Source organism: Monopterus albus, unplaced genomic scaffold (genome assembly GCF_001952655.1).
Source record: "Monopterus albus unplaced genomic scaffold, M_albus_1.0 scaffold264.1, whole genome shotgun sequence".
Taxonomy (NCBI): Eukaryota; Metazoa; Chordata; class Actinopteri; order Synbranchiformes; family Synbranchidae; genus Monopterus; species Monopterus albus.
The window spans coordinates 166,731-180,447 of NW_018128144.1; the positions used below are offsets into that span (position 1 = coordinate 166,731).

At 39.9% G+C, this 13,717-nt stretch overlaps 1 protein-coding gene across 1 annotated transcript in view; it reads right to left on the reverse strand.

Annotated features, from left to right (window-relative positions):
• Positions 1–13,717, reverse strand: part of LOC109972649 (glutamate receptor ionotropic, kainate 2-like) — a gene marked incomplete at its 3' end in the record, with an annotated part of 259,232 nt that overhangs the window by 130,547 nt on the left and 114,968 nt on the right. The window contains exon 4 of the mRNA XM_020621657.1: positions 2,973–3,154. Coding sequence (XP_020477313.1) covers positions 2,973–3,154 — 182 coding nt within the window. The remainder of the gene's footprint in view (positions 1–2,972; positions 3,155–13,717) is intronic.

Consider the following 13,717-nt stretch of genomic DNA (forward strand, 5'->3'; position numbering starts at 1 on the left):
TCCCCCCAGCCCGCCCCCCGGCAGCAGCAGCCTGTTCCTGCAGCAATAACTCCTGAGGTCAATGTCCCTTCAGCATGGGGGGCTTCCTGGTGTGCCGATGAAAGTGTCCTCGCTGAAGCCCTTTACCTTCAGTGTGTCGACAGAAACGTCCCCGCCAAGGTTACCATGTGCCGACGCCACCCTGGAGTCTGCCCCTTGGCATGGTTACCCAAACGTCCCCACTGAGACCGAGAAACCCAGGTGCGCTGACAACAGTGTCCCCACCAGGGTGCCAGGTCTGCAGTGTGCCGACAAGGACATGCCAATGGAGGTTGTTGTTTCTGGTCCCATAGGGCTTGGCTGGACTGCCAAAGCCCTCTCTGTTCCTCTGCTCCCAGCTCCTGAGGGGTGCGCAAATGGTAACGGCACCCTCCTTCTTCCTGCCCCTGAGCGGGTTGGCCGGCGCGCCGACACCGCCTTGGAGCCTGTTCCTGTTCCTGCCCTTGAGTGGGTTGGCCGGCGTGCTGACGCCACCTTCGAGCCTGTTCCTGCCCCTGAGCGGGTCGGGCTATGTCCTTGTTGTGGTCCCTGTGGTTGTCTTGTTTTTTGGGGTTATTTTTTTTTCTCTTCTTTGTGCCCTCCTTCTTGGCCCCCTCCTCCCTCCCTGCTCGGTCCTGTTTTGGTTTGTGTTTGGATGTCTGGGAGCCATCCTTGTGGGGGGTTCTGTCATGATTCGGTTCCATTGCTTCCTGTTGTGCTTTTATTTTGACATTACTTCCTGTTTTTGTTTCACCTCAGTTTTGGTCTTTTTTACTTTAATAATCACTCACATTAGTTTCACCTGCTCCCGATTGTTTACACCTGTTTTCACCGCATTATAAGCAGCCTTCCCCCACCATGGTATTTTGTGTTTTGACCCGGATTGTATACTTTGATAATTCTGTTCTGCCTTGCCCTCATGTTTCGGACTGCTGCCTTGTGTATGAATTATCGGACTACCCCTTTGGACTACAAACTTTGGATTCCCTTTGCTGTATGTGTTTGCTGGCTCTGACCATGGACTGTATCATCACTCTGTAAGTGTGTTTTGTGTGTTCACCGTGTCTTGTCTCATTTTTGTTATGTGTTAGTGCTCTTGATAAAGAGACGGTTATTCACATATCCTTGTCTGGCAATTTAATAAACTTCACCCATGACTATTATCAGCAGCGTCACGTGCCGATCCTGACAGGCAGGGCTACAGGAAAACCTATGAAAATGAACTAACCGGCAAACATAAACAACTGAACAAAGTGAAAGTTGGAATGAAGGACAACAAGCAAATACACACATGAACCAACACGCTCAGAACTAATAAACACATAAATTAATAGCTAAGCAACCAAGGACAGCATGAGTAAATTAAAATGCAGAGAAAACAGTCCATACACATGAGATATAGAACAAGTCATGAGGGGCTGAGTCTAAACAGGAAAATGAGATGATTTAGGGGAGTTTCTGAAGAGAAAACAGGTAACACTGACACTGTTTGCGGTCTGTAGGAGCACGCTGGCTTTTAAAGATGCATGCATCACCCATTTTATCTGCTTTCGTCATGATCAAACCAACATAAAATACAAAATAGTTACAAAGGCCCCAATTCACCCCTCGCCCCTACTACTCAGCCCTACCTCTCAGTTTTGCACATTCACATGTAGTGGTAGGGGTGTCCCAATTCTCCTTAGGATGGAGGGTTGGGGTGGAGTGATAGAGCTACATATCCCTTCAAATGGAAGGCTTTCAAAGGCAAACTCAAAGCTGAGTATTGTCAGACTAACTACAACAAAACATACCTGCAGTCCATGCTACACTCCTCAAACAAATCCGCCAATATTCCCTTGTGTCAAAAACATATTTCCATCCTTCCATTTTTATTAGTTACTGTCGAAAATTGCAAACCAATAGTTAAAGACCACACAAACAAAATCATCAGAGCTGAAGATGCCACTGTCATTCAGCATTTCCAACAACACCTCATTGCATCTGTTTATTTAACTGTTGTTTTTAAACTCGTAGATGACACATAGAGGGTTGTCCCATTTCATAGGGGAGGATTTCAGCCAGTGCTCCTTGTAACTCTGTTTTGAGGGTTAACTCAAAAACAAGGAGTAGGGGTAAAAAATAAGAAATGGGATTGGGCCAATACAATATATCCCTGGTGCAGTAGCAAAGGAACTTCTCTGTTACCACAGAGGTTAGGGTTATGAAACTTCCATCAAATCATCACTCCATTAACATCAACACTCACTGAAAAAATCAGCATGAGGTGTGGGATGTGTCCAGAGATATCTATTATTTTGTGAATTTAAGTAAAGTAAATAAAACAAAAAAATAGATACTCTTTTCTGGTTTTATATGCTTGAGTGCAAATTTACAAACTGAAATATATAACACCTTGTTGACCCATTTATTGGTTATATGTCCATGCTAAGCATACCTGCCATTCGTGGTTGTATTTTGTGAGAGCAAGGTCTAAGTTGCAGGAGAGCACCTGGGGGCGAAAGTAAAATGCCTGCTGCAGAATGTTAAGTTGTTTTGATTTGTGTTGTACCCACACATTACGCCCAGAGAAGATGAGGAAAACTAATAAAGGTATGTAAGACCCATGGACTTTTCCTTAGAGCAGCTGAGAAGGTTATGAGAGAGTCCAGTGAGGGCAGCAACAGCAAAACAGGCCTCGCCTGGGGGCTTGGCCGTGTATCACATACAGGCTTCTGCCTTACTGCATTACAAAAAAAAAAGAAAAAAGGACCCTAATCGTTGCCATTACAACTAAATGCCTAATCTCTACGCTTACCCTAAACTAAACTAAATCTGATTCTGACTTGAACCCTCAAAAAGCCCACTGAAGTTGTGAGGATGGGCTAAAATATCCTCACAATGCCAAAATGTCCTCATAGTGATGGTGCTGAACTCAAGTTTGACCACACAGTCATAGAGAGACACACACACACCTGCTTCAGGATTCCAGCAGCCATTTCATGGCCACAGTCAAAGATGATGTGGAACTCCTTCCCCCTCTTCATCTCCTTTAGAAGTGGCTTGGCATCCTTGGTCTCTGCAGGCAGCTGCCGGATCTTTAAACGGATGTTGTACCGGGATGGTGCCTTTATAAGCTCTTGCAGCCGAATCAGACCTGTAGGGCAAATGAAAAAATTATTTTCAAGAGCTACTACTATTTGAAAATTAGCCCAGCTGCAATTGGTGTGGTCCTGCTCCCATGAGGGCAACACATCTCCAAAAAGGAAATTTCACACATACATATCTTTTCACAGTAATTGAGGTAACAACTGCTCCTAATGCATTTGACAGTCGTAGTTATAATTAGAGAGAAGATGTGAAAGCTGCAGGGATATATTTTTGTTGTCAGTTCACTTCAAATGAAATCCATTTCTCTTCAGTACCCTCCCCAGCCCTCTCCCACTTTTCATTATCCTAAACACAAGATGTTATTTTTCCCTTTTTTGCTCTTCTGATATCACCCACAATGCATCTGAATGTCTCTCAGCCTCATCTCAGTAACAGCAGACCTTGATCCATCTATATTACTCTTATAAACACAACAAAACAAAGATGCATATCAGTACTGCACATTACCTGACATTCATCACAGACGACTGATTCTGTGTGCACTATCGATCCTTCTGCAACTCTATAGGCCCCTCGCTGATGTACATAGGATATGAGAGAAGTCAGCCTTACTGGCGGTATCGACTGAGACTTCAAAGAAATGCAAACATCTTAATTCTGACTGACGAGCTTCTACTGGGATATCCAATAAGTATTTCTCCTCTCAGTATCAGATCAGTCTTTTTTGTTTTGCAGCTGAAAAATACATAAATAGCCACAGAAACCACCAGAGCTAGAATTTTGAATGCTATGCACTATGTTTTGATTTGTTTTGTTGTTTTTCCTTTATGCAAGAGTTTATTGGATTGGGGATTAATCCCAGTCGACAACAGCCAAGAGGCAAGGTCCACACAGACGATCAGTCACATTCATACTTAATTTAGGGGAATTTAGAGCCACCAGTTAACCTAACCTGCATGTCTTTGGACTGTGGGAGGAGTACCTGGAGAATACCCATGCAGGCACATGGAGAACATGCAAACTCCACATAGAAAGACTGAGATTTGACTCCGGAACCTTCTTGCTGTGAGGTGACAGTGCTAACTATTGCACCAGTAGTAGCGCATCACCAACTGCTAAAGCCAGTGATTGCAGACTTACAGCTAAAAATGCTATGTTGAATGTATTTCTTCTTAAATTGAGCTTATATTTAAGATGCACAAAGTCAAACTGAAAAAAAGGTTGTAGATGGACATCAGTCATCTGACAAAGCCTAGCTGTTTAACTGTTAGCTCACCACTGTGTCAGCCAAGCTGTAAATACGGGTCCCAGAGAGAACCAGGAAAAAGCCCAGGAAACATAAGCCACTGAGGCAGCGCTGACCTTTGATGAAATGACTTCACAAGAAGAGCTGTAGGAGACTATTGAACAAATTGTCTCTTTCCAGTCAGGATTCCCACAAAAACAGCAAGAATGTTTACAGGAAATGCAGTCTACTGAAGCAGCACCGACCTTTGATGACCCAGTATCAGAAATGACCTTAAAAGAAGAGCTGCAGGAGGCTATTGAACAAATTGTTTCTTTGCAGTTAGAAGACCCACAAGAACAGCAAGAATTGTTACAAGAATTATGGGAATGGCCACTAAATGATGAAGGAGAATGTAAGGAGATGACAGATAGGCCAGAGGAGGCTGAAAATTAGCTGTGTGAGCCAGACGGAACTGCACCGGTGACAGAGAATGTCTCAGTGCAGGAAGAGGAAGAAGAGGTGGTGGAGTTGAAGGGAGGCCTGTACTCTCCTGTCACACCTGGCCCTATGGAACCCGCAGACTACTGCCAGGAAGAAATGGAATAGGATGCTGAATATCTGGTGGTGGATGGAAAGGAAGGCAACAGCAAAAGGTGTTGGAAAATAGGAAGGAAAAGAAGAGTGCAAAATGGGTGGTGGGGAACAGATGAGAGGCTGGATTGGGCCTGGAGGAAGAAGACAGACAGCAAGAGAAGCTGGAAGAGGGAGAAAAATTATTAAAAGTGTAGCCCAAGTGTGAAATTCTTGAACAAATTCAGTGTTATTTCTGGGAAAAGACTTTAGCTTATGTTAAAACAAGGTTACAGTTCATTGTATGTTATGAAAGGGTTAATATCTTGGCGCTGCTGGTTGTTTTCCGGTTTTCTTTGCCTCTGCATGGGTACTCCGCCTGTGTGCTGCTCAGAGAAATGGCAAGGACCCTTTTTGTGTCATTTGCGTGGAAAGAGTAAGACATTATGTTTTAAAATACAGTCAGCTTATTCTGTTATTGTCGAGGGGTAATTGACTCGTATGTTGTTATGTTTAAGCATTGTAGAACGGGACGCATAACCAAAGCACCCGCCAACCAGCTGACGTAGAAGGAAAAAAAATTGTGATAATTACTCAATGGTAAGCTATACTGTCTGAGTTTATTTAGTTATGTCAAATGTTAGAGATGTTGGTACCTGTATTAAGCTGAAGTTATTGTATCTTGGTGACCTAGTTGTTGTGAACTGTGGATGGTGGAGAATGATGGGTTGAATTGTATGTTGTGTTGCTAAGCTATGGTAATTTGAGGATCAATTTTTTGTGCATTCTCTTGCTGTTACCGGTGCAGAGAGGGATGAATAAGCATGTGAGCCTAAATGCCCTTAAGTTATCATGTTGTGAGTCAGTTATGCCAATTTAACGGTGCAATACGTAATTTTATTTCCTAATACCAAGATGTTTAATAAATAGCTCTGGTCGCTATTTGAATGCATTGGTTGTTGATTATATTTGCATTTTACAGTTATATTAATTAATGTATGGGAAATGTATGAAATTAGACATGATTTATTCTGGTAAAAAGTACGAAATTGATTTCAATCGTTTTGATTGGTCTGATCTGTTGTACGGCAGGTTTTTTGGGGGGGTAGAAGAAAAGAAACAAAAGAAACCCATCTCATCTGTCTGGAGTTCTTCCTGGAAGAAGTTGGATCAGAGATACTTAGTGGATGCTGGGTGGTGAGCCAGGTGAAAGCCTCAAGAGGAACTGATTGGGAGAAGGACTTTTGTAATCCAGTTCACTGTGGAGCTTGTAGGATCCCTAACTCCAGTTTAGAGGGCCCCGACATTCTGACATTTATTTGGAGCGCGGGTTTTTTTTTCCTTTTGTTGTTTTATTCTGTTCAATGATTTAGTGTGCAGTTTACCTCATTTATTTCTAATGGTCGTATTATTGTGCATTTGGTTAAATTGTGTTAATACATTTCGAGTTTCATAAATCTAACTATTGTGTCGCTCTTTATTGACATTCCTCCCTGGCTCCTTGGGAAATCTGGTCTCTTCTGGTACTGGTCCAAATTTGATGTTTCCTTTGAATCTATAACTGTATCCATCCAACCAGGATTTAGGTGGGGATTACAAAAGGGTTTGGCAAAATGTATAAAGCAGAAAGTTAAGCTTTTAATAAGTAAGGATAATCATAAGATTACTTATGTGTGTGTTTTGCTTGAAATAATAATTAACGAATGTGTAAATGATTGTAAGTAGTGATTTTACATCTAATCTAAGGAGTGAGAAATGCTGAATCACAGAGAAAAAGGGAAGCAACACATCCCTGAAAAGAGGAAGGGTGAGGAGTGTGTGTGAGTGTGCGACTGAGAGAGAAGATAAAAGAAAAAGAGACAGAGTTCATAAAAATGATGGTTTTATGCCTAAAAAGTAAAGTAAAGATTTGATTGATAATTACTGTTTAATCAATGTCTAATCAATGATAATCAATGTTTAGTCAAGTTTTGTAGTCAAAATAACAGAGATCCAGGTTTTAATTTTAAGGCATTGATAGTTTTGTGTAAAATCAGTGTGTAATTCTGATTTAGTTAAAGGCAATAATAGGATTTTTTTGTATTTCAATCAGATGTGAATTTCCTGTATTTTTATTAGATATAAGAATGATTTTGTTTTCTGAGAAAAGAGAAATAAAATCTGGAGCTGAATCACAGTGGGGTGGAGGCCAGTTACGGGCAGTGGACTTGAGCTTTGACAGTAAAAGATATGCAATAGTTCTGAAAAACATGAATTTCCACGCCACATAAGGTATTAACTGCAAACTGTGGCATCTGGTTGGATGGAAGGACCGAGCTTATGAGACGAGAATCCTTTAAAAACCCTGGAAAAAGAAGGAACAAGAGCACTCCTTCACAGTTGCAGCTGGAGGCGCTGTCCGATTGACTGTCTGACTTCCAGAAGACCGAGAGACTGCAGAGAGGCAGTCTGCAGGCACTCGGCCTGTGGGGGGAGCAATGGAGGAAACCACCAATAGAGCCACTACGGAGAGCGGGAAGTCACCGTGGAACAATTGAACTGTTCAGGTGCTTAACAGTTCAGCAAAGAAAATTCTGAATTCCTGCTTAAAAGAAGATTTACGAAGAAAGAGAGGGAAACCACCAATAGAGCTGCTATGGAGCGCGGGAAGTCACCGTGGGACGATTGATCTGTGCCAGTGCCTCATGATTCGGCAAGAGAAATTCTGAAATCCTGCCTAAAAGATGATTTACCCTGAAATGACGATTTTCAATGAAAAGCCACAATCCAACAAACTCAAGCCAGCTGAAAACAGGATTCAGTGAGGAATCCTTTGACTTTTAGTCAGATCAAGAGATTAACCAATGATAAAGAAGGTCACTTTCGCATTTTTCCATTTAGGGGTCGCCACAGCAAATCGTCACACTGACGACTCTCATGTTGACATTTGGCACGTGTTTTACGGCAGATGCCATTCCTGACGCAACCTGGATTCAAACCCGGGGCACCGCGGGGAGAGCGCTGTGCCTTAACCACTAGCCTACAATGTTGTTAATCAGTATGATCATTTTAGATTGATGTTTAGAAATAGTAGTTGTTGATTTATTTAGATTGTAAGCCAATCAATGGATGATTTTAATGCTATCTTGCTGCTGTGCTGTAACCTTTTAAACCTTCTATATAAAATTCCTGAAAGGGTTTAATACTCTGTCTTTATTGAGTCAATTTGGATGTTATTGACATTCTTATGATTTTAGTGGGTCTACACTTTTAAGTGGTCATAGTTAAAGCTACACCTATAGGCACACATAGTGAGTGTCTGAGGTTGCATAACAGTTCACAGTGTTGACGATAGACCAACATTGAACTGCTAAAATGATTTTTAGACAGTTATGTTAGATATTAGTAAGTCAGATAATTGTTTAGACATTAATGTGTTAGTAATGCAATTTAGTAAGATTTAAAGTCTGTTCTAGTCTGTTTTGTTTCAAGGTTAGCAGACAATGTTGATTCTGAAAAGTGAACCATGACACTAATTCTTTTCTTGTATTAATCTTGTGTTAGAATATTATGTCTGAATAAATGAATGAATGCCTTAGCTACACACCATATGACAACATACACACACATTGAGATTCTTCATTTTGTTATGACTAGGTAGAAATGCAGCTGCTCCAAGCATGTGGAGCACTAGATAAGAAATGGAGTCTCCGGACTGACTTCATCTGGGTAAGGGGTTAGCCCAAAACTTATAAATGTATAAGGCTCTGTGTGGCCAGGGACTCCTTTTTTCAGCAGCCTGTGTGTGTGTGTCTCTGGAAGGGAGAGCAACCCGGGTCATGTTTGTAATTTTTACTTGTGGTTAAAATAAATCAGCATTAAATGAAGAAAGATGGACTCCTCCCTTATTCAGAGCTGTCCAATTAAAGAACTGGGGTATTAGTTATATCAGAAAATATTTTATATAAAAACCTTAATAACATCTTATGTCAACTAAATACTGTGCAAAGCAAATATGGTCTTAAGTGGCCAGTGTTGTGGCTTTTATTGGTTATTTCAGACAAAATGTAACACTTCCACAAAGAGTCAGTGTTATGGTTAAGTCCCCCTCGCCAGGGGGTGAGGGAGAACAAAAGGGATGACTCAAGATGCAGACCCAGGTGCTAGTGAAAAAGGTGGTTTAATGGAGAACACAAACAAAGTAACGGAGTCAATGTACAGTATATAACCGGGGTAGACAGTGATGGCTGAGGAGACCAGGACGAGCAGGTGAGTAGACAGAATAATGGCAGGAACCAGGAGAGTTGGAGGACCAGGACGAATATGTGAAAAGACAGTAACCAGGAGGAGTAGCGAACGTACCGAAATCAACTGCACAGGAACTGTCAGCGTTGACATCAAGTCACGTACGAGTACACACATTTACGTATAAGTATGTAAAGGCATATACACATATAGTGCTCCAACAACGACAGAGCGTCTGCCTGAAGTTTAAAATAAGGAAGCCAGGTAATAACCGCAATGCACCTCAGCTGTGCACTACAACCAATGAGTCACTGATTACCGAATGCGACACAGCTGAGGCGCCGATCCTGCAGGACAAGAGAGAGGAAGAGAGGCAGGCCATGCTGAGCAGACCTGACAGAGTATACTGGTTTATAAAAATTTCTTAGTACAGTAACATCTGAGGGTATAAGGAGGTAGCTGCCTATAACTGCAGGCTGTTATTTGGGAGGTTTTGGGGTCTTATCCTGAATTAATAACATGTAAGAGGGAGGTCTGCAGGGAAGACTGTTGGCAGGTTCATGGCAGTCAATTAGTGAGTGAATATTTCTGCCAATATGTTTCAAATATGCCACCTTAGAGTCAGAGGTTAAGCTTTATTCCTACATCCAGGTGTTAGCATATCATGGCCTTCATACAACTGGTATCGATGGACTCAAATTCAATCGACTCAGACTGTGCTGAGGCCTGAGATGTATCAGTATTGTTTTGTTTTTACCATTTGAAGGAGGAGCATCATGCACATTTCTTTTTTCTTCTTGTTTATTCAAATGACATACTGTTGAAGAAGGTCCAAGGTTTTGTCTTACACCTTGATTAAGAGCCAAACAGGAGCAAGAAATAGAAAACCACTTTATATACAGTACATTGTCAAATACCTTGCAAAACATCCATTCTTCAGGTGATCGTTTATGTCACCTCATTGTTATGTTCCTTTGCTTTCATCATTATGGCAAGATGCTACCATCTTGCGATGAAATCAAAACATAAATTAAGCTGTTTTATGTCAGATCCTTTGCATCTCTTGCTGTGACAGTCACTTAAAATCTCTGAAAACGTGCTGTTAAGCAGCAAATGTTAAGCCATGTTTACACCACAGGCATAGCATGTGCAACCTGTAACATCTGGTGTGCAGCTTTCAAGTGCATTGCACGTGTCTACACAGAGCATGTGTTGACTGGCACAATGGAATTGTTTGGTGTACAAAAATCACATGGAGGCTGCTACAGAAACATTTGAAAAGAGAAAACTATGGTCCATAAATTATGACAAATAATTATGACAATGAAGGAATTGCAGTACTCTGTACAATGTATCCAACCCACAGACTGAGCTGCATGTTCAGTGGGACTGATATAACAGATGACCAGTCATGTTTGAACAATTTCTCTATTTTAGTCTAGATTTCAGTGGAACAAGTGAGCTTTCTTTGGGTTTGTGGATCCTGTGGAGCGTTTTACATGTGTAGCTCTAAAAAAATAGACGAAGTGTAAAAATATGAATAATAAAAAAAGAAAAGCATAAAAAGTAACTGGTGGTGTGTAGTTTACCACCACAGAGGTGCAGAAAGAAGTGAGGAGAGAGAGACAGAGAGACCACTTTACTATGTACACCCTTCTGTGTGAATATGTACACCTTTGTGTTACTGTTATGGCTCCTACATTAATTACCTTTCTTTTGTTTGTTTGTTTTACACATGTGAAAAGGAAAACCAAGTCCCTTGCTTGTGCACCAAAGAGAGGACTGACTGTGACACTTACAACAAAACTTATGCTGCCTTTTCTTTTTGAAATACTATATGATCTAAATGATAAATGGCCATTCACATGTAGACTGAGTGGGAATGCTTGTTCATCTTCTTCTGTTTTATTTTACAGCAACTGACATGAGCTTGAGAGTTTGTTTAGCTGATCTTTGCATTAAAGTGAAGTTTACTGTGGAACTTACTGATGATGGCAAGAATCACAATCATGCCGGTATCTTTATTAAAATGAATGTGATGAATCACCCTTATGTGTGAATCATACATCAGTGAAGGACTAATTTTATGCATGATCCGTGATGGTAAAGTCACAGAAAAACAGAAATATAATTGATTGATTGATTGATTTATTCTTTCAAACATGCAGAACAGAACAATGAACAAATGACAATAACACACATGATTACACATATCCAACCAATGCTAATTCAAAATCAGTTTGCTTACACCTATTACATGTTTGAATGGAGTAGGAAGAAGTCAAACTTATCCAGTCCTACCCCATGACATCATATTATACAAAATTTATGCAACATTGGCTGCAAGCAATATCACTACATAGATAAAGCAGATTGTTACTTATTCGTGCATATATCTTGTATAACACATACATTTATATTTATATTTAAACTCCTTAATTCTGGTACTATTTTTCATGTCCACAGTTAAGTTATTCCATAGTTTGACCCCACTTATAGAAATACAAAATCTTTTTTTGGTTGTTCGTATAGCATGAACTTTTAAATTTAAATGTCCCCTTAAGTTATATCCCCCTTCCCTTTCACCAAATAACTTTTGGATTCCACCAGGTAATAAATTGTTCCTGGCCTTATACATAAACACAGCAGTCTTATACTCCACTAAATCAAAGAATTTTAGCAATTTAGACCGTATGAAAACTACATTTGTGTGATCCCTATACCCCATCTTGTGCACAACTCTTATCGCTCTCTTCTGTAATATGTACAATGGTTGAAGTGAACTCCTGTAAGTGTTTCCCCAGTTTTCAACGCCATACTCCAAATATGGCAAAATCAATGAACAATACAAAATCCGCAATGCTTTGACGTCCAGCATATGTCTAACCCTTGCCAATATCGATATACTTTTAGCTATTTTATGCTGAACATGTCTAATATGAGATTTCCAGGATAATCTGTCATCAACCATTACCCCCAGAAATTTAATTTCATATACTCGTTCAATGTTGGCACCCCCAATTCTCAATTGAAGTTCATTATGTGGTCTACGGTTCCCAAATACCATATATTTAGTTTTCTCCAAATTCAAAGATAGTAAATTATTATCACACCATTTCTTTATCTTCCCAAATTCCTCTGAAACCCTTACAGAGAGTTGCTGTAAGTTTTCATCTGATGCCCAAATGGTAGTATCATCAGCAAACAAAACCATTTTAACAGTTTCAGAAACCTTACATATATCATTGATGTATAATATAAATAGTTTAGGTCCCAACACAGAACCCTGAGGCACTCCACACACAATGTTCAGCTCACTTGATTGATATTCACCCAACCTCACAAATTGACGCCTCTGTGTCAAATAACTTCTGATCCATTTCCCAACCAATCCTCTGATCCCATATTTCTCCAACTTATCCATTAATAGTTCATGATTAACTGTATCAAAAGCTTTTTTTAGGTCAATAAATATCCCCATCGTATATTTTTTCTCATCCATAGCACTTGTAATGTCCTCCATCAGGTCAGTAATGGCCAAGGATGTTGATCTTTTCGACCTAAAACCATATTGACAATCAGATAAGATATTATGTTTATCAATAAATGTGTCTAGTCTGTTATTAAAGAGTTTTTCCAGAATTTTTGAAAATTGTGACAACAGAGAAATCGGTCTATAGTTTGTGAGGTTGTGTTTATCACCAGATTTATACAGTGGAATAACCTTTGCTATTTTCATATTATTGGGGAACTGCCCAAGTCGAAACGACATATTAAAAATATGGGTTAATGGTTTACATATCCCCTCAATTACCCACTTGACAGTTGTCATTGTGATACCATCACTATCACTAGATGTTTTGTTACCACATTTATTCACTATCTCTATAATTTCCTCTTCAGCTATGGGCTTCAAAAACATTGAACTCATGTTCCTTTCGATTGTATTATTATTTATAATGACGGATGTATCATCTGTACAAATGCCTCCTGCTAAACTAGGACCAACGTTCACAAAGAACCTGTTAAACTTTTCAACTACATCCTCCAATTTATTAACCTGTGTATCATTATCCATAAAATATTGTGGGTAGTTACACCTTCTAGAACTGTTTCTGATCAATTTATTTAATATATTCCAAGTACCTCTGATGTTATTTTTATTATCCTCTAATATTTTAGAGTAATATAGTTTCTTACATCTCCTCAAAATCTCAGTTAATTTGTTCTTATATGTCTTATATTTTTCTTCCGCCTTCTTTGATCGGTCCTTAATGAACTGTTTATATAACACATTCTTCTTTTTGCATGCATTCTGTAATCCCTTGCTCATCCACGGTCTCTCACTGTAATTCTTTTTATTTTTATACCGCATACGAGGACAGTTCCTGTCATATACAGTCTTAAATATGTTTAAAAATTTCTCATATGCCTTATCTAAGTCATCCTCTCTGTAAACTGGTTCCCAGTTTTGCCCCATAAAATCCTCTCTTAGCCTCCTTACAGCATGTTCATTCATCACCCTCCTATAAAAAAAATTTGTTTTTGGCCTCTCTTTTCTATACTGGCCCTCATAAACCACAAATA